The sequence below is a fragment of the Choloepus didactylus genome, chromosome 9, assembly GCF_015220235.1.
Source record: "Choloepus didactylus isolate mChoDid1 chromosome 9, mChoDid1.pri, whole genome shotgun sequence".
Lineage (NCBI taxonomy): Eukaryota > Metazoa > Chordata > Mammalia > Pilosa > Megalonychidae > Choloepus > Choloepus didactylus.
In genome coordinates this window covers 126,189,530-126,211,033 of record NC_051315.1, presented here as the reverse complement: position 1 = coordinate 126,211,033, position 21,504 = coordinate 126,189,530, and the positions used below count along the sequence as shown (strand labels likewise).

Sequence of the window (21,504 nt, the reverse complement as noted above, 5' to 3'; positions counted from 1 at the left end):
AAAAAAAATCCAACAGCACCATCACCAAACTTCATCCTCAAAAAAAAGGGAGGGAGCCGTTCAGAGGGCTTTTTGGAAATAAAGCTCCAGCACAGATAGCTATACTGTTCTTGCAACTTTAGAGTATATCAAAATAAAAAAATTTTAAAGCCTGGATTTTACTAAGACTCTTCAAAAGTTTTACTTAGTAAATTTATTTTTTCAGAAACTTAATACCTCCAGATTGTTCCTATGACAGAAAAACTCTGAAACTGAGGTACCAGTCTCTCCAAGAACATAAACCAGTATCATGCCTCTACCTCATAAGGCTGACACCCCTTTTCAGCATGAAGAAGGTAAAATGGTCAATGCCCAGAAATTCCTGAAGATTGAGAGAATGATCAAATGTGAAGGAGGTGTAACTGAGAAGTTAGGATTTAACAAATGATTATAACTATGACTCATCATATGGATACTTCTTTTTAGTTTCTAGTATATTAGAATAACCAGAAGAAAATACCTGAAATTGTTGAACTGTAATCCAGTAGCTTTGATCTTTAATAATGATTGTGTAACTAAATAGCTTTTATTGTGTGACCATGTGACTGTAAAAATCTTGTGACTGACATTCCCTTTATCTAGTATATGGGTAGATGAATAATAAAATAAACACATGCATTTAAAAAAAAATAGGTTGGGAATATAGGGAAATAATACCCCTATGAAAACTACGGCCAATAGCTACAGTACTATTCTAATAATCTTTCATCAATTTTAACAAACGTAACTACTGTTAAGAAATAGAATTACAAAAAAGTGTTACCAATTGTAACAAATTTTCCACACCAATGCAAGTGTTGGTGGTGGGGTGTTCTATGGGAATCCTGTATTTTATGCATAATTGATCTGTAAACCCACAACCTCTCCAAGAAAAAAATTTTTTAATTAAAAAAAAAAGCCTGGATTTTACCACAGTACCCCTGAAAGTTAGTTCCCTAGTTAAAATCATAATAGACAGGTTCACTGCAGGCATCATTTACAAAAGGAAATATCAATACTCTTTACATCAATGATTAAAACCCATGCAGGTTTTTCAATCAGAGGTCTCAGCTGGAAACGTCAGATCAAACCCCAGAGTCCAGCACTCCCATCGACCAAAATCCCTCTGCAACTAAGCTGTTGGATGCGGACCACAGCGTCTTCCCTGGGCTTGCCAAGAGACACCAGACAGGGACATCACCAAATGTCAGCTGCCTTTGGGCCCATAACAGCACTACTGGAGCCGGATGGAGAAGAGGCAGCTGGGGACCACCTGGATGCAGGGAGAGGACCTGGGGAGTCAGACCTTTTACTATTCATCATCGACCTCTTTTCAGTGTGAGATCAAATTTTTTGTACTTACAAAACCCCAAAGACTCAGGAGATATTCACCAATGCCTTATTTTCTCCTAACTTAAAAAAAATGCTTTACAAAGACTGTAACATAGTTAACACAACTGCTAACTTAACTGGGTTCCAACCCCGACTCCCAAAGTTAAAACCTCAGAGGGTTGGTACTACATTTGTAGTACTACACTTCTAAAAATCAACCTTTCGTCTATTCTTAGTAGTGGACCAACCTTACTTTGGTATAGGAGTAGAAACTGTAGGACCACATGCATGTCTCCCTTTCAAAGAGTTTCCATGGATTCTAAGACTCGTCTTTTCCACATTTAAACCTCTCTGAAATTGGGCTGGCATCTTCCAACAGCAGTCAGCCAGGTGGCAGCTGTGCTATAGTTGTGGGAAAACCCCCCACTGATCCTCTCCATAAGATCAACAAAGCTCTGGCAACAAAGTATTTTACATTATATTAAATACAGCACAGGAATGATGATTCTACTCAGTATAAATCATCCAATCTAAGTCAATCACTGAGGGAGACAGAAAACATGGATAGGCTACTTAGATAATATAATTTCTCAAACTCTTAATAATAAATAACTACTCCATCAAAATTTTAAAGTTATGTGTGTGTGCACTGTCAGTTTTCTTTCTTACTATAAAAGTAAAAATAACATTTCACAAACAATGAGAGGAAAAAACATCACTCACAAATGGGCTATGTGAATACACTCATTTTTGCATACTTTAAATAACATCTGAAAAACACGAATAATCTCTTTCTCACATGGTTAAGGAAGGACTAAACAAGGTATCACATGCACAAGACACCATTAATAGCATCTATTCTCTTCCTTTTGTACCTCTTCTTCATGAGTCTTCACAGTAATGACTGAATAATCTTCAAGTGTTGAGAACATGATTTAATTAAAATTTCCTTAGCTGGCATATACCTAGGTCACTTTAAAAGTTTCACTATCACAAATGATGCTAATAGAATAAAGGGATATTTTTATTTTCTGGCTCTCCATCCATATTATCATCTGGACTTTCATTCATTTTGTTTTTGATAGAAAACTCAGCTGGGCACTCCTGAGGCTGACAAGATGGAAAACTCAGCTGGACACTCCTGAGGCTGACAAGATCCATTTCCATGCTCTCAATGGTACAGAATTTGGGTTCCTACAAGCATTTACTGTTATCATGTAAACAGTCCTGGCTTTAAGTGGATCACACTGATTTAAAATTCCCTTCTGGCATTTAGTGTTCTCTATATGCAGTTTTAATGTTTTATTTTAAAACTATTTTTAAGTTTTATCTTCTAATTTTAAACAGGGACTAAGAGATCTGGGGGCAATGGACTTGGTCAACAAAAGCCCAAACCTTAAAGTAGAGAGGCTTAAAAGATTTCTTTTCTTTAACGGGCTCTGCAGAGGCTCCTTCCTTGTCTCATGGCAGACCCTCCTTGCTGACTACTCATTCTAAATTTAAAATGCAGCTAACATTAACACTAACCAAAGACAACTGATTCCAGAAAAATACAGAACTCTACAAGGAAGTTTCTGACATAAAAACCATCGTCTGAAACCCAGCCCTCACTGTGGTCACTTCCCACCACCATTAGAGGTGGGAGCAGGGTGGGGTCTTCAACTCAATTCCTCAAGGCAAACCTCACAAAACCACCAGGCAGTTGGGAAATGACCAGATTTTAAAGGAGGCATTACAGAGGCTGTCTTTCAATACCAGGCTGTTTTGAGAATAAATTCACTAAAGGGACTTAAAAGCAAGCACTGAGCCAGCTACTTCTTGCATTCTGGTCTCTCCGAACATCATCCTCTTACCACAAAAGCCAAGGAGATACTAGCGAGGGTGGGAATTACCCCAGGAGTTTCAGAACCTGGACGGATGGTCCCTTCACACCCTCCATCATCTGGTACCTAGGGCCTCCGAAGAGAACAGAAATGCTGACAACAGGGAACCTATTTTACTCCTTGGACCCTGGTAAGTCTTTCGTGAGAGTTCTTTGGGTATGGAAAACTCGATGAGAAAGGCCTCCTGAACGGCCTTTGGGTATGGAAAACTCGATGAGAAAGGCCTCCTGAAAGGCCAGTATTTACCTGGAGAAGCAAAGTACGTGGTTATGAGAAGGCCCAAGGCCCTACACAGTCTACAAGCCCAGCAAATGAGGCTATGGCGCCAGCATGCCATCACTAGCCTCCAACTCAACAGTATCCCCAACAGCAAAAGCCTGGCGTACGGTAGTTGACATCACCCTCTCCAATGAAACTCTGAACCACCTCTGCAATCTAGTTCACCTGAAAAGTTTACCAGAACTTTTTGTCTTCCAGGTCTATCCCCCTGCCTATAGATCCCGCTCTTGTTATTTCAGACCAAAGGCTGAGGTCTACCTTTATAGAACCGCTTTTATCAACTAAAAAACAGCATCCTGCACAAATGGTTGACTTATCAACCAGGTCTGTTTTTTCTCAAAGGGACTAATGTAAGGAAGGCTAAAATTCCCCTCTTCAATGATTGGTCAGTTTCACTGTATCTCAGTCTAGAAAATCCGGGTGAGCTGAACACAGGAAAAAAGCACAGGCTTGGGAGTCCAGGCCTCAATTCAAATTCTAGATTTATTATTTCCTGTGTGATCTTAGGCAATTTATTTTGCTTCTCTGAACTCCAGTTTCCTCATCTACCTACCTCTTCTGGTTTCCCAGAAAATAAAGCAATGATGTCCTGAATCTATACACAGAAGTCACTCTAGAAAACTGCCTTTCCTTTTAAGCAAAATTAACTGCAGAAGTACTGAAATTCTTAAATGTCCAAAAAAGTTGAATGGTTCAATCAGCTGTGGCATACCATTGGATGGATTATAATGCAGCCATTACAACTGGCTAGCCCTCTTTCCCATGTGGTGTGGTGCAGAAACAGAGGGCTTCCACTGAAAACCTGCTCAAAGTCCGGCCCTGCCTGCAGGCTCCCCAGCAGTCCACCTCCCTTGTCCTTCATCAAGACAAGCTGCAAGGCAGGCTCTCCAGCTTCCACAACAGAACTCAGTCTGCAACTTCAGCTCTCATCCTTGGAATGTGTAGATCTGGATCTTCTTTCAACTAATAAAGAATTACTACCTTTTAGGTATTGGCTAGGATCTAATGCTGAAAAAAGTTCCAGACAGCTCTTCTAAAGATTCTTCTTCCTTTATTCTGCATCACCCAATGGACCATTCTACTGCAGCTCCCGACCCAACTCCACCTCCACCCTGTAGATTTATCTTGAAGGAGTTTACCTTAACGTTATGCCTACTGTGTTTTATGAAGGCTGACACAACCGGCTTGTGTCAAACTTTTTTTTTGGTAAAATGCTTACCAAGGGGAAAGTTATTCTCTATTATATCACTTAATGGCTTTTATTTAATGAGATTATATGAAAATCCCTTCAAGCTTAAGGAGACAGAACATCTCTCTAAATTAAGCTGTTTCGTAAGAGAACAAAAGATACAGAACTATCATGTTTTGGTCTTTTTCTTGGATGCCAGGAGACTCCGACTGTGAGATTTCTTTATATTCTGATCTCATTATTCTCCCTTCCCTTATACCTATTCTCCTGTTTCTAGTTTTAGTTTTAGTGGTTTCTGGAGTTATTTTATCCTTTATCATAAGCTGTGCTTACCGTACCCTTACTAAAAGTGCACTCATATATATTTATATATCCAATCTTTCAGCTACTCAATACTCTGTGAGGTATTTATTAAGTTTTTGGACCCAAACGAATTACAATTTACATGCTGGTGTTAAAATCTCCGAAGTAGGTCTGGTTAAGACCAGGGCAAGCCAGGCCAAAGGGTAAAGGTTGAAACTGATTGTGTTTTAAAACTTCAACTTCCATATGAGACCAAGGGAATAGATATCTATTTGGTACAGGATCTAAATTTTCTAAATGGTACAACTCTACAGTCGATTTGTTCAAACACCACAATTGCATGGAACTTTGAATAGGAAGTGAGATACAGTAGGTTAGTATAGGCTGGAGTGAAATAGTGACACATCCCAGAGTAATTTGGGCAGATAATAAAAAATATATCTACAGCCTCCCCCTCCCCAGCCCCGAGGATCTGGGGGAAGGTGTGGATGTGTTGGACATCCTCACCTGGACTGGTGTTGATGTTGTCACAAACATTGGGACTGGCGGTTTGATGTGCTGAGCCCTCAAGCATGGGACTTGCCCTTATGAAGCTCATTAGCACAAAGGATAGTCTAAACTTGCATGTAATGGTGCCTAAGAGTCTCCCCCTGAGTACCTCTTTGTTGCTCAGATGTGGCCCTCTCTCTCTCTAACTGAGCCATCTCAACAGGTGAACTCGCTGCCCTCCCCACTACGTGGGACCCGACTCCCAGGGGTGTAAATCTCCCTGGCAATGCAGAATATGACTCCTGGGGATGAATGTGGACCCGGCATCGTGGGACTAAGAGTATCTTCTTGACCAAAAGGGGGATGCAAAATGAGACAAAATAGTTTCAGTGGCTGAGAGATTTCAAATGGAGTTGAGAGGTCACTCTGGTGGACATTCTTATGCACTATATAGATAACACCTCTTAGGTTTTAATGTATTGGAATAGCTAGAAGTAAATACCTGAAACTACCAAACTCCAACTAGCAGTCTGGACTCCTGAAGACAATTATATAATAATGTAGATCACAAGGGGTGACAGTGTGATTGCGAAGACCTTGTGGATCACAACCCCTTTATCCAGTGTATGGATGAGTAGAAACATGGGGATAAAAACTAAAGGACAAAGGGGGTGGGACGGTGGGATGATTTGAGTGTTCTTTTTTCACTTTTATTTTTTATTCTTGTTCTGGCTCTTTCTGATGTAAGAAAAATGTTCAGAGATAGATTGTGGTGATGAACGCATAACTATGTTATCATACTTGGACACTGGATTGTATACCATGGATGATTGTATGGTGTGTGAATGTATTTCAATAAAACTGAATTTCATTAAAAAAATAATAAAAAAAAATCTTTGAAGTACACGACTGAATGAGAAGAAGGGGTAGCAACAAACAAGATAGCATTTAACAAAGGATTACAAGTACTGAATCTTTTATATAAAATTTTTTTAGATGCTAGGGTATTAGAATAGCCAGAAGGAAATAACTGAAATGGTGGAACTAACCCATAACATTCTTTGAAATTTGCTCTTTAGCTACTTTGTTAAATTGTACTTTGAGAGTTATCACCTTTCTGTATATATCTTATATTTCACAAGGAAATAACTGAAATTGTGGAACTGTACCCCATAACATTCTTTGAAATTTGCTAACTACTTCTTAAATCATACTTTGAAAGGTTCTGCATATATATATCACAATAAAAATGTAAAAAAAAATCTCTGAAGGTAAGCTAAAATTGAAATCTGCCACAGGTTCTTAATGAACTAGAACATTGCAAGTCTTTTATGGAAATGTGAGGGACCTATTGCAGACATTTTAAAACCAAATCTTGGCTGAGCCCTCTTTCTTGGGGCTTGCCTCTATGAAGCTTGTTGCTGCAAGGAGATGCTAAACCTGCTTATAATTGTGCCTAAAAGTCTCCCCGAGTGTCTCTTTGTTGCTCAGATGTGGCCCTCCCTCTCTAACTAAGCCACCTTGGCGGGTGATCTTGCTGCCCTTCGTGGGACCAGACTCCCAGGGGTGTAAACCTCCCTGGCAACGCAGGATATGACTCCCGGGGATGAATCTTGACCCGGCATCCTGAGATTGACAACGTCTTCTTGACCAAAACGGGGATGCGAAATGAAACGAAATAAAGCCTCAGTGGCTGAGAGATTTCAGATGCAGTACAGAGGTCACTCTGGTGGACATTCTTACACACTATATAGATAACACTTTTTAGGTTTTAATATACTGGAATAGCTAGAATTAAATACCTGAAACTACCAAACTCCAACCCAGTAGCCTTGACTCTTGAAGACGACTGTATAACAATGTAGCTTACAAGGGGTGACAGCGTGATTGCGAAAACCCTGTGGATTGTACTCCCTTTATTCAGTGTATGGATGGATGAGTAGAAAAATGGGGACAAAACCTAAATGAAAAATAGTGTGGGATGGGGGGGGAGTGATTTGGGTGTTCTTTTTTATTTTTATTTCTCATTCTGATTCTGATTCTTTCTGGTACAAGGAAAGTGTTCAAAAATAGACTGGGGTGATGAATGCACAGCTATATTATGGTACTGTGAACAGTTGATTGTACACCATGGACGACTGTATGGTATGTGAATATATCTCAATAAAACTGAATTAAAAAACAACAACAACAAAAAAACACCAAATCTTGGACAAAGTAAGAGTGCAAAGTGGAAACAAACTTTCCAAAGGAAAAGAGGAAAAGGCATGGTGAATCAAGTGTGATTTTCTGGAAAACATACACCAGTCTCCTAATTAATCAACCTACCATTTTCTACATTTTGTGCTCTGATAACCACATGAAGCTTAGAGATTATACTGGCTTTCTTAACTGAATCTTACCCGTAACCGATAATCATCCACAGTCCAGATTCTGCTTGCAAAATCATTTGAAGATGCTAAGAGGTAAGATCCCTATAAAAATAAAAGGGGACAACAATTTTTAGCCAGAATAGAGGAATACAGTTCACAAGATACTAATTCCCTAATAACCAGGTCCAAAGGGTTTAGACACCTAACATTACATGCCAAGGATTATCACCGGTGTGCTGTCAACTGATCAATTCCCTTTAAGTTCAGTCCTTTCTCCCGAGCTCCATCAATTCTGCCTGAATGTCGCGTGCATATCAAGCTCAAAATGGAACTCATGCCCTCTGCTCCCCTTGCCATCTTCATTAGCAGCAAACGCTAACTCTAAATACAGCTGTCCATGTCAGAAATCCTAGAGGCACCCCTGACTCTCCCCTTGCCTCACCTCCCAACTATCCTTCTTCAAGATCCTCTCCTCTTCACCCCTATTGCCTCTACCCAAGTCTGGGCCTTTATCAAGTCTGCAGAAACACTGAAAGGTCGAGTTACTACAGACCTGTCAACCCCCCAATCCAGTCTTCAACACTGTCACAGTTATCATAGCATTTAATGTCACGCTCTGTTTTTAAAAACCTCTCATGGCTCTACCTTGTTTTATAGAAGTTGAAGCCCTTCAACACAACAAATCCTTTGGCCCACACCTAACTTTCCAACCTTATTTCCTCATCATCCTCCAACTAAATTCAAAGAGCAGCTATTAGGAACCTAAGAGTCCAGGCACTGTGCTGGGTGTTGGGGAAACAAAGATGACTGACAGCCAGGCACCCACCCCCAAGGAGTTCTCAGTCTAGTAAAAGAAGCAGACACAAACAACTACCTTTCAACAGAAGGGGTTTGCATGAGATGTAATAGGAACATGGAAGGATCCTTAGCCCAGTCAGAGGATTTGAAGAAGGCTCCCCAGAGATAACAAAGTAGATGAGGAATTACCCTTTCCTCATCCAGCTATTAACCTCCATCCCAGCCCTGCCTTCTTGTTCCCAATCTCCTTTCCTGACTTTCTGCATCTGACTATCAATTACCTTGAGGTGTGCCTCGAATGTCTTATTTTGTTCCCTAAGCCGTACCCTTGCAAGAGTTTCCACATGACTTCACAGCTCTATCACCTTATTACAATGATTTACAGCTAAATACTCTCAAGTCATCCTCATTTAAATAGTTACTCCTTGAAGGTTAGGACCACATTTATTGTATTTCCAACACTGCTCCCAGAGTACAGCATCTAAACACTCAAAATATGGCTGTTCGATAGATCTAAACAGAGTAACATCACAAGCTGAATGCATAAACCAAAAACCCAGGAGTTTATCAGAGTTGATACATTAACTAATTCTATAATCTATCCACATCCTTCTTACATGGATTTGATTGAAGACGTAGAGAATGGAAGAGAAACAAGGTTAGTTATTCTTCAATTTCAAGAACCAAATGTCTTAAAAATTATTTCTAAAAACCTCTACAACCACCCATTTACACGGACATTAGGTACTTACAGCACTATCAAATTCAATGCTTGTAATTCCTGCATTACTGCCAGACAGGGAACCCTTGAACTCAGATTTGTCTGTATAAAAAGTAAAAAAGATTGTGGAAAGACAGAAAGTTAAAGTTTACAATAAGTAAGTTTAAATGGGTACCTGAAATACAATGGAAGCTGATTACATGGTGTCAAACTGCAGCTTCCCTGCAACTCTACAGAATCCAAGAAGAGCAGAACAAACAGAATATAAGAGATCTGTGTAGTCAATTTCTAGAAGTAGGGAATGTCTAAGTGTATGCAGACCCCAGTATTTTGCATGTGTGCTCTTAACTATTCTTTGCCAGAAGTTTAATTACTAATTTTCTTTTCAAAGAGATAGGTAGAATTAAAACAACAACAACAACAACAACAACAACAAAGTCAACTGGCCTAGAAACTGAGTTTATTTGGTTCATTTAACTTACATAAATACAGTTTGGGGCTTGGTCAGTATTTGTGCCTCTTTAACTATCACCTTTGGAGAACCTGACCATCAAAAGTCCAGAATCCATGGTGTGATAATCCTCATTACAGTCTGAAAATTTTAAAGTTATAATTAACTGACCAGTCATCAGAATGTCAGGAAAGCCAGTATGGAGTTTCTGGAATTTGTCCTTCCACTAAATGATTCTGTATCTCCATGAACCTGTGATTTCGGCAATCCCGGTAACTGCCAGTGTCTCCCCTCCTTCCACACAAGCCCCTTTATAAAAGCAACAGATACAATAGTACTATCCTAGGCTCTGCTTTCAGAAAGCTTTGGCCACCCACATAGAAACTTTAATAATGTAGCTATAAACAAAGAAAAATAAAAGTACCAAGGTGATTTAATTACGTTCCTTTTTCTAAAGGGCAGTGTAAGGATGAACTATATAGACAAGCTATGAAAACAATTAAGAAAGGACTCGAGATCAATTCTGCAACAGGAGTCAAGGTGTCTGACTAAGGGCCCTGTCTGATAAGTTGTTTATTAGATTTTTTGAAAACATTAAGTTGTCAAATGTTTTTCTAGGTGACTTAATATCTATTTCCTTTTCTTGAGCTTAGATATGACTTCAGTCAATTTCTTTGTTCAAGCTGTGGTCACAGTCATTGGTAAACCACAGCTCAATGTGTAGTTTATAGAGCCCATGGTGTGAATATATTTCAATAAACTGCATTTAAAAAAAAATGTGTATATATATTATACGTATATATATACAGAGAGAGAGAGGGCCTGCACCCATGACCTGAAGATCTTTTCTTTTCCTTCCAAAACCAGTATTACTCAAGAAGATGTTCTGACTAGCATATATTTGAGAAAAGTTACAGAAAAACACTTTACTTGCTGACAAACGTATCTATAACTTACAGTAATCTGGAGTCACTACTTGGAAAACCTGAGCAAACAACTATACAGATGTAAAGAGTAACTAAAATGTGAATTTTTTGCTCAAATGACTCCTTAGGTAAAAGGTCTGTACGTTTTCTTTCGAGAAGATGAAAAATTCAAAGACTGCCTGAAAGTAAAGTCAACCAGATGTCACCAAAACAGCTCCTTTCTTTATCCTCTAACATGATCTCACCTCCAATCACTTCCCAAAGTTTAACCCTCCGATCCATGCCTCCAGTTGCCAGTAACCGGGACCCGGGACTGAACTGCACAGCGTTCACTTCTCCATCATGTGCATCCTGAAAGAGAAACACTCTGTTTCAAAATAAATCATTATCATGACTAACAAGAGCCCGATGCCAGTCAACACTCTAGGCTCCTAACTCAAGATGAACCACTCCTCCTTAAATAGAGGGGATCCAGTCAAAAACTAAATTGGATTCCTAGCTCAGGGCATCCTAAGGTTCTATTATCATTTTACTTACACATTTAAATACAGTTTTCAAAGTCTGTATAGACTACCTAAAGTTTATCTTTACATTAATTTTATTTCTTTTGAGATACTCTACTATGACCTTGATAGTTTAAAAGTAATAGCCTATGATTAACTGCCTCTCTTTTGACCTAGTTTTCATTACACTACATGGTTAACGTGTATCTAAATAATGTACACTACAGCCCCTGGTGATAAAGAAGGGTTTTACAGTGAGTTTTACACCTGGATGCTGGTCCTGATGCCAGACACTGGTGTTATAATTGTGTTCTGTGTTGTTCTTCCTGGAAACATTATGGCACTAGTATGGACTAGAGATATGAGCTCTGCCAAGTTCCTGAACTTCTCGAAGCCTCAGTTTGCATATTTATAAAAAAGGATCTTCATAGATTTTGTGACCCAGGGCAGTGCCTGCCTGACCATGCAAGACTAGGCCTTCAATAAAACTAAATTATCTTGTGAATATTTAAATTCTTCACAAGGAAATTTCTGGGATGGGCATGAACACTGAAATACACGCCCAAAAACATGGTGTTTGTATTCAGAAGAAGGGAAACCAAGTAAAAAGGATCCCATCATTTTTGGGAATGAAAAAGACTTTGCTAAAATTCTTTCTCTTAAAACGACCTCAGCTACTAAAATACTTATGAAATACGATGTCTGGGATTTGCTTTAGTTTCAGCAAAAGCATACAGGTGGGGTGCAGACAGCTGTGACAGGATGATGCACCTGGGGGGGGGAGCTTTGTGCTATTCTCTCTACTTCTGCATGTTTGAAATTTTTCATAATAAAAAGGAAAAAAAAGAGACATATTGAAAACATGAATTTCAAATATTAGGTCATTAGATAGGCGTCAATCACTTGCCTAAAGGCAGTTTTGGGAAGACACAATCTGATCTTCACATTTGCTTGGCACTGAAAAAACAAAATGCTTAAAATATCACTGAAAGAAAGTGCAACTCCTAACTGACCAGGAAATGAACATCACTCTACTATGACTTTGCTCAGCGATTTGGTCTCCCACTGTCTTCTTGTATCTCACTGCTGAAAATCCGTATAAGAGCTGACCAAACTTACTTCTCTTTTTCACGGAATCTTTCTACTGAGGAGGTCTCAGATTGAAAACTTGAGATCATGCACTGTCATAGCCCATGACTGACCCTCGTGAACCTCCTGCATAACTGGTTTTGTTGGATCCTCATCAGCTGTGCAACTTTTGCTCTCAGAAACACACATGGACAGAATCCCAAATTATCAGCTGCTCCATTATCCCATACACATGCCTTAAATGTGACAGGAGGAAAAGAATGGGCTGCTGGGAGCTGAGGGCAAGGAAGGGACTGTGACATTAAGTGCAATCAGACCTTTTACCAATCATCACCGACCTCCTCAGGGGCCCAAGCCGCTATGCAATTGTAGCAGTGGAGTGGAGTGGAGAGAGGCCTGTGTGTGCCCTGGGCCAACTTCTCATCCAAAGTGTGACTCTTAACAGCATCCAAGGTGGTTTCTCATTCACTCAGATGGTTCATATTGTGGAAAAGAGCTATCCAAGATCCCCATTATGCCTGCAATGGAAAGCTACCTCCATATTAACTCCATCCTATTTTTCATGAAGTCTTTAAAACCTCCTTACTCACATCACCTAGTTGTTGGGCCAATCCAAGGGTCACCCAACCATCTGGGTTCTGCCCTTTGGCCTTTGCCCTCTCTGGAACTTTAACAGCCCTGAGTCTGAGTTCCCCAGGCTGGTTCAATTCCAGCTCAATTACTCCACCTGGGATCTGGATTATCCTCTGAATTCCAGCTGACAGGCCTGGTGTCAAGTGGCTTCTGCCCAAGCCAATTTCCCAGCCATATGCACCCAAAAGTTGGAAGTCATACAGATAGCAATACAGTTCATGAAGAGGTGCCTCCTTACTGGTCTTCTAAAATGCACCACTGACTAGAATGCTCACTCTAAATTGGAGCCAGCTGGTGACAACAATTGCAGGAATTAATCCTCAATTTCTCGCCATCCCTAATTAGTTTTCCCTTTACCATTCTTCATGCTACCATCCTCTCTCTCTTGAGCAGTCCCCTGTTCCAGTGGACAGTTGAAATAAATTCTGTCCTCTGAAGCTAAGCAGAACATATCAATTCCTTCCATTAGACAGAATCAACAGGTGTTAACAACAAGAGACAAGGAATATCCGTGAAAAAGTTCCTTTGACTGTTAGACTGCGCCAGCATCCCAAGCTTGGTGAGGTATGGGGATAAACTATACTTACAAAGACAAATACTGCAGTAGTTGGTACTCTCACTTCTTTGCTAGAACCAGGATGAGGATCCACATTGTCCTGGGGAACTGGAAAGGAAGAGACAGAGCGCCTCCTAAGAGATAACATAAAGGAAAATATTAAGACAGGATTGCACAGGGTTTATTTTTCATCAAACTGGCAGAAGGGATTGCTTAAGTAGACTGCCTTTGTCAACAGGTTCTGTTCCCTTCTAGCCCCCTTCAAACCACTGACCAATTCACAAAATGGGAAGCATCGTCACTCAAATGACAAATGGAAAGACAACCAGCACATACCTGCACTCTCCTGCTCACTGTAACATGGACTCCAAAACTCAAAATGGAAAAGCAATCCTCGATAAGAATGCTTACTTAGTCAAAAACTGAAACATTCTCAACTGAATATAAAAGCTAGCTCTTTGGTCTTTTTGTAAACATATTTTAAGATGATTTCTATGCCTAGCTTCTCCTCAGCTTACACCATGGTCAAGGCGGAGTCAAACGCATGCCAAAAGAAAGTGTGATGAGAGCATGATTACTATGCTGAGAGTTCAGCTGAACGCCCCCCCGAGAAGGCTGACAGCATTCCTAGGAACATGCAAAGCGTCCCGGTTAGCATGTGTACACTCGACGATTGAAGCGGTGAAGCAGTGGTCAGCATTATTATCAATGACCCACACTCACATGCTGGGCTAGGAGAGGCTAATATTTTCACCTGGCAGCATCAGAAGAAGAGTGATGTCCCAAAAGGGGAGACTCGGACAAACTAAAGGAAAAGGCCAGAGGTCAACAGGCAGCAAGAATAAAAGAAAGGATATGAGGGAAAGAGGAAGAAGCTAAATGAAAAGCTGAAATTAAGGCATCTGTATATCCTGCACCACTGAAATTCTGGTGTACATTAAATACATATATATATGTACATAGACTTAGGTATATTTACACATACATTAAAAAGGAAAGATGAATGTTTTCTAACCTACCCAAAGATATTAGTGATAGAATCCAGAAGGCCTCCAGCAGGCTGCGAGAGTCGCTTACTAAAGAGGAGGGGAGGATAGGTTTAAATCTTGGAAACATTTTGCCCAAATAATCAAGCAATAAACACAGTCCATATAAACAGTTTCTGGGGAGGGGAGGATGTTTCTCATTTAGTTCTCAAACCCCAGCTGAGAGAAACCCAACACAGTACTGAACTGCCAGAAAACAGTGGAAAGGTAGGAGGGAAAACCCAGGCTAGAAGTTTTAAAAGAAACAAGGTTCCATAGCATTAAATTAATTTCCCTGGGAATAATGCTTTAGAAAATAAAATTGTCTAACTGACCCAACAATTTATAGCTATTAATAACCAATCCCTATCTTCTTGGTACTGATTAAGCAAATAAAAAAATCTTTGAGCCCAAGTATGAATTAGTATGATGAAAACAAGCATCCTGCCTGCTAGGTTCAGCGGCCCTCTTCAAGGAAACCACCATTGTATGTAAGTCAAAACTCTGAGGCCCCTGGCAGCTGCTTCCCTTTGCAGCTGCACCCCTATACGAAGGGAAAGGCTGCACTTCCACTAAGTGGAGGTGAACTGACAAGAGACTGGGATGGCCAGCAAGGGGCTTCTGGGCTTTGGGGACATATGACTAGGTTCATTTGTCATGTCCAGCGTGCTCTGTCAAACTGCTGCTCCAGCTCTCCTTTCCTCGGCCCAATCTCCTGGGTACTTACGTGGCTGCTCTGCTGATGGCTCGCACGGGGGAGGTCTCCTCAGGATGATCAGAGGTCTCATCCAAAATGACTTCAATGTCATCATCCCTGGGGAAGACAGGCAAGAGGCCGATCTTTGATTCTGCTGAACAGAAGCTTTGTGAGGAGCCTTTTCTGCAAATGTCAACAGCATCTCCTAGTCATATACAACTTACGTGGCTTTGCTATGACAAAGACGGCTAAAGGTTCTCTGGAGCAAAAGGAAGAGCTCTGGCAATATTAAAAGAAACATTTAACCTGTTCACATCAGATCCAGCATTCCAACTGAATATAACTTTCCAAGTGAGCTTTTGATCCTTCTGGGTACATAGCTCATACTTGGACAGCAAGGAAATAATGTTTTTGACATCTATAACCACCCAAACAGGACCAAGGAAGATTCAGGACATCACAAGTTGGGTTCACAGCTGAAGGGGCTTATATATTTGAATAGCCTGACTGCAGTCCTCACCAATAAACTAGTTTCACAGGATGCGGGCTGAGTGGACACAGGCAATATCAAGGAAGGCAACTGGGGAGGACAAGGAAACAGCAGTGCAGGGAGAGGGATCCAGGTGATAAGAAAAGGCACCACCAAAGAGGCTGCATTTAGAACCCAATCTGAAATATTACTTTAACAACAACAAAACAGAAAACAAAATCTAAACGTAATTTGTTTTTAACACTGGGTGGTTTATGCTTATGTTTAAATAGTTAGTGCTTCTGACATGGAGAATCCATCACACTGCAAGTGAAATAATGAAGTCACAGGAGAGCTCATGCTTACCCCACCCAGGAAAAGGCAGTGTCATATCTTAGCCGGACAGAAAGCACCTCTGGAATCTCCCCCTCCGTCCCCATATTATGAGCCACATCTTTGCTAGCTGGGGGGAAGGTAAGTAATTATTTTGGACTTAGTGACCTCCCACTGAGATGCAATCTTCATGGAGATATAAAATTACAAAATGCAATAACCTGAGACATCACTGCCCAGTTTGGATTCATAAGAACTTGAAAGCAAGTTTTTTCCATGATAAATTACCTGAATTATGTAAACATATACTTAAGAACTTGTCACCAAACAACTTAAGCCAAACTAAAGAAAACGTATTTTCCTTGCCTATTCATTCTAGGATCACATGTGATTGTATCCTTGTTTTGACCAGGATGTGGAAAAGTATAAAGGTGAGTCTAGTTGAAGAGAACAAGGCTGTGCTTTCTTCGTGGTTGGCTTTCACGCAGACCTAGATTGTGGGAGTCAACTGTGCTCACACAAGGGGAACAACAGAGAACAGAGATGGCAAGAAGAGCAGAGAGAAGCTGAGCCCAGGTGAGGGTTTAAGACAGAATTTTACTATTATAAAGGTACTTGGAGCTTTGCAAAGGTGCAGAGCCACGAGAAAACAGTCAATTCTCATTATTCATGGTAGTGAAGCTCGCTAAACTCACAGCAATGCTGAATTAGTGACTCCTGGAGCACTGCTCCTAGGGGAAACATGGGGTCAGGTTCCCACGTGCCTTTACTTGCAACATCTTCACCAACCGATCAATACATAACCTTGTTTTGTGAGCACTTCCATTTAAAGACATCTTGTGTCGTGCCAACAACACTGTAACTCAAGCCTGAATGAAGCTGATCTAATACCCATGTTTTCTCCGTTAAGAACCATCACAGCTTTATTGCGCTTAAGAACACTACGCAGCTCCCCTCTACGTGGGACCCGACTCCCAGGGTTGTAAATCGCCCTGGCAATGCAGATTTTGACTCCCGGGGATGAATGTGGACCCGGCATTGTGGGACCGAGAGTATCTTCTTGACCAAAAGGGCGATGCAAAATGAGATGAAACAGTTTCAGTGGCTGAGAGATTTCAAATGGAGTCGAGAGGTCACTCTGGTGGACATTCTTATGCACTATATAGATAACACCTCTTAGGTTTTAATGTATTGGGATAGCTAGAAGTAAATACCTGAAACTACTAAACTCCAACCCAGCAGTCTGGACTCCTAAAAACAATTATATAATGTAGATTACAAGGGGTGACAGTGTGATTGCGAAGACCTTGTGGATCACACCCCCTTTATCCAGTGTATGGATGAGTAGAAAAATGGGGATAAAAACTAAAGGACAAATGGGGTGGGATGGGGGATGATTTGGGTGTTCTTTTTTCACTTTTATTTTTTATTCTTGTTCTGGTTCTTTCTGATGTAAGGAAAATGTTCAGAGATAGACTGTGGTGATGAACGCATAACTATGTTATTATACTGTGGACAGTGGATTGTATACCATGGATGATTGTATGGTGTGTGAATGTATTTCAATAAAACTGAATTTAATTAAAAAAAAAAAAAAAAAAAGGAACACTAGGCAGCACTTTGGCACTCAGCTTGGGGGCCAGTTTTAACAATGAAACCACCAATATAAAGTACAACAATACAAAAACATGGCACTAACCATGCTGTGAAGAGGACACTTATTCACAGTATGAGCTGAAATAAGAAGGCACACCCTTCACCTGGTTTGTTCTCGGCTAGTCCGTGAGTGACCATGAAAGTGCCACAAATATTCGTTTTGGGGTTACGAATAAATTTTAGGGGGGTGGGGTAGACAAATTTGCAAACAGAGAAGCCACAAATAGTTGAGAATCCACTGTACCAGGACTTGCCAGTGCATATCTAAACCCCTCAAAGATGTAAATGTCCTTTGGCCCAGAAATTCCACGCTTAGGGAAGTACTGTAGCCTAGGGATAAAGAACAGGACCTTCACAGTCAGAAACCACAGGTTCACATCCCAGCTCAGCCCACTCCTGTGTGGTCTTGGGAGTGTGATCTGCCTGACCTGTCTAAATCATGTGTTACATCTAGTCACCTGTGGACACTGGCAAATAGGAGGCAGGCAAGTGATATTCTTGAAGGTGCTATTTTAAGGAGCCAAAGCTCACTGCCAGGTCAATTATTATTTACTTTGTGGCTTTGGGAAAATAACCATATCTGAGATGAACTTTCCACATCTGACAGTGTAGAAGATATACGCATACCACACATCTAAAGCAAAGGCTTGGTGTGAGAACCTTTGTTTTCTTATAAATTAAGACCTCTGGGTGACAGATGGCTTCTGATGGAATTTTTACCATTCTCCTTCATGTTTAAGGAAACAGTCAACATTTGTAAAAAAGTGAATCATAATTCTAATACTATATTACAAAACATACTTTAACAGAAAAGAAACACATCCTCATCTAGATCAAAGGGTATTTAGTTATTAAAATATCCACTCCCCAAAGCCTCAAATCTCAAGGAAGATTCCCCACCACAACGTGTAGGAAGATTAGGAAAAGCTCCAGAATTCATTCAATTCCTTTTGTTCTAATAGACTGTAGTTTTCAATTCTGCTCCCAGGAATTTGCCAGACTTCCATGTAAAAGTCACCAACCGAGAGAGCAAGAGGAAGAACCTCAGTACAGCATTACATGGCAATGGCCCAATTAGGGAGAGAAAACTGCGCGTCAAAGTGTCGAGAAGAAAACAGCGAAGCTGTAATTTAAGGGCGCAGGAAGTTAGAACTCACACAGCCAATGAGGAGGGTAAACTGAAATACTTTTCTGGAAGGTTATATGGCAATATGGTCCAAGAGCTTTGACCCCCAAAATTTTACTTTCAAGAACCAATGACAAGGAAATAATCAGAAATATGGTCAAAAAGCATATTCAGTACAACATCTGTAACACTGAGCAACTGGAGGCCACCACAATACAACTGAAATTACATGTGGATGTTACTTCTGGTAGAATTAAGTGTGCTTTTTATTTTCTCCTCTAAATTGCTCAATTTTTTTCTTTTTTCCTAAAATGTGTAGAGGTTTTATAGGAGCAAAAACATTTTAAAACTATTTTAAAAAGGCAAATCAACATTAAGACCATCATTTTGACATGTGTATCTCTACTTACTGTTCAATCGGAAGAGGTTCCTTTGCTGCTTCTGCAAGCTCTTTCTGCAGCCGGGCTTGCCGCCTCCTATTGAAAGAAGACCACCATCTGTATCTGTTTAAGGAAAGCCTTTGGTTTCGGTCCTCAATAAACTACTAATCACGCCTTTGATTATTCAGTTCATTTAAAATAACAACTACCTTGGGCAAAGATATCCAAAGTCTCAAACCCAAACACAGCTGCAATATCACCAGCAAGGGTCCCAATTATAAAGGCTTTCAGAGTAAAGTGTGGAGGAGAGACAACGGTATCAGAAAAATCAGCGAACTAGGAAGGGAGAAGGCCTGCCCGGCAGGACCCAGGGCCTCTCAGGACAGAAAGGCACTGCCAGGTTTACTCAGGGTTAGTCATGGTCATGACTCCGTTTTCTGCAGCAAACATCTGACACCAACATACCCACAGCAGGAATACTGAGAGTTAGGATTTACCGAGGACTTATTTGTGCCTGACACTGTTTTATTATTTTTCAGCTCGTATGACAGATGAGGAGATTCTGACGCTGTCAAAACTCATGTAACTTTCAATTTACTGAAGCCAGACACAGAAATGTAACCTGGTAATGCTACATGGTCAGAAGTCTGATCCATTCTCTTCTCAGAACCATTTCTGTCTCTCCTTCCCAAGTCCTAAATTCAGCTGCTCTCTAATTGTTTACCTTTAATTGCTACCGAGCTTGAGTCACAAATTCTGGGAAATTCACTCTTACGTGGCTGCCCCCCATGATGGCTGACCTTTGAGACAACAGGCTCCCAGAGGAAATGGGGTCATGCTCTCCTTCGTGTTCCCATTTCTGTCCGAGGCACCACTCCCCCTGCATGCACCCTAAATGGGCCTTACTATCTGCCTTCACCAAGGCTCTCTCCTCCCTTCCCTCAATTTCTAGATGCAGTTTCCAACCCCTATGATTGTGTCTCCGCATCACACTCTTTCCTGTTCACCCATGTCCCCACTACTCCCAGTCACTGCCAATAGCATTCTAGCTGTTTCCATTGGGTTGAATAAGATGAAAATGAAAACAGTGCAGAGGCTTTTGAATACTGCAGACATAAAGATACTGAGCAAATGAATAAATAATTGCTTGTAGGAAAACCTATTATTCTACCATCAAAACTTCTCTTCCATAAAGCCCCTCCTGATACTGTCTTCAGGAGACTGCCCTTCTGACCTCTTTCTGTGGCATTTGCAGCAGAGACACTTCAGGGCATAACAGAAGTTACCACTCCATCTCACTCTCAGTTACATATATCTTATATTTCTCACCAAGGGCTTCTCATAAATTTTGCTTTTCCCTTTAGAGTGTATTATTTGCAGAGGCAGAAGTTATTTTAGCAAAACATCTACCATGGCGATTAATCCTCAAAGAAGAGGAAAGTTCTCAGAGTGACTTAACAGAATCAGAACAAGAGCATAGTTTTAAACAGTGTACTACCCCTGAAGATAGAAAGTAACTTTTACAGGAGAAACTACAAAAATACAGTTTAACAAAATTTTCTTAACTGAAATAGACAACATATGTCTTTGAGGGGAAATGAGAACTAGTGTGAGGTGTACGTGATTCACATTGTCTACAGGAAAGGCACTTGCTGACTGTCTAACATCTACTCCATTATATAATCACAGGTCCAAATTCTGCAAGGTGAGGATGTAAGATCGGCCTAAGGTCTCGGGGAGAAGAACAACACTTGCAGCCACGCCTTCATTAGGACAGGTAAAAGAAGACAGCTCAAACATTCACTGAGAGCATGTGAACAGAGCAGCCACTGGGCTTGATGTGGAGCTGTGCCTCACCCTACCGAAGGAAGCGGAGCACGAAGGGCTATTTCAAAACAGCATGCTACATTGTGACCCAACATACAAAGGCTGCTAGAAGTTCAAAGTGGAAGAACATCTAATCTGAGGAATGGGCAGGAAGAGGGAAAATGAGAAGATTTCTAGGAGGAACTATCTGAGCAAAGTAATGAAAAGAATCCCCAGGCACCATATCCGAGTGTATATTCCTGAGAAAATAATTCAAAGGAAACGGGAATCAAGGGCAGGTATGTAATGTATCTTAGATAACATTTTCGTGGGGAAATCTGTATTTTCTTCCTTGTCCACTGTGATGCTTGATGCTCTTCCCTGGCATAACCACACACTCCCCACTTGCCCATCAAATGACTTCTCAGTCACAGCACACAACCTAACTGACAGTTCAGCCTGGTGTCCTC

General features: G+C 40.7%; 1 protein-coding gene and 2 non-coding genes across 5 annotated transcripts in view; all 3 read right to left on the bottom strand.

Annotated features, from left to right (window-relative positions):
• Positions 1–21,504, bottom strand: part of ATG16L1 (autophagy related 16 like 1) — a 38,825-nt gene that overhangs the window by 6,067 nt on the left and 11,254 nt on the right. Inside the window, exons 6-13 of one of the 3 annotated variants that reach the window (XM_037849093.1) lie at positions 19,259–19,324; positions 15,295–15,381; positions 14,562–14,618; positions 14,297–14,347; positions 13,574–13,676; positions 11,007–11,112; positions 9,416–9,486; positions 7,896–7,967 (exon numbers count right to left, since the gene is read on the bottom strand). In XM_037849093.1, the coding sequence (XP_037705021.1) occupies positions 7,896–7,967; positions 9,416–9,486; positions 11,007–11,112; positions 13,574–13,676; positions 14,297–14,347; positions 14,562–14,618; positions 15,295–15,381; positions 19,259–19,324 (613 nt within the window). The remainder of the gene's footprint in view (positions 1–7,895; positions 7,968–9,415; positions 9,487–11,006; positions 11,113–13,573; positions 13,677–14,296; positions 14,348–14,561; positions 14,619–15,294; positions 15,382–19,258; positions 19,325–21,504) is intronic. The other 2 variants (XM_037849094.1, XM_037849095.1) reach the window with 2 other exon arrangements.
• LOC119545034 lies at positions 1,082–1,346 on the bottom strand. The gene has a single exon (XR_005219015.1).
• LOC119545035 lies at positions 12,416–12,692 on the bottom strand. Its single transcript, XR_005219016.1, has one exon.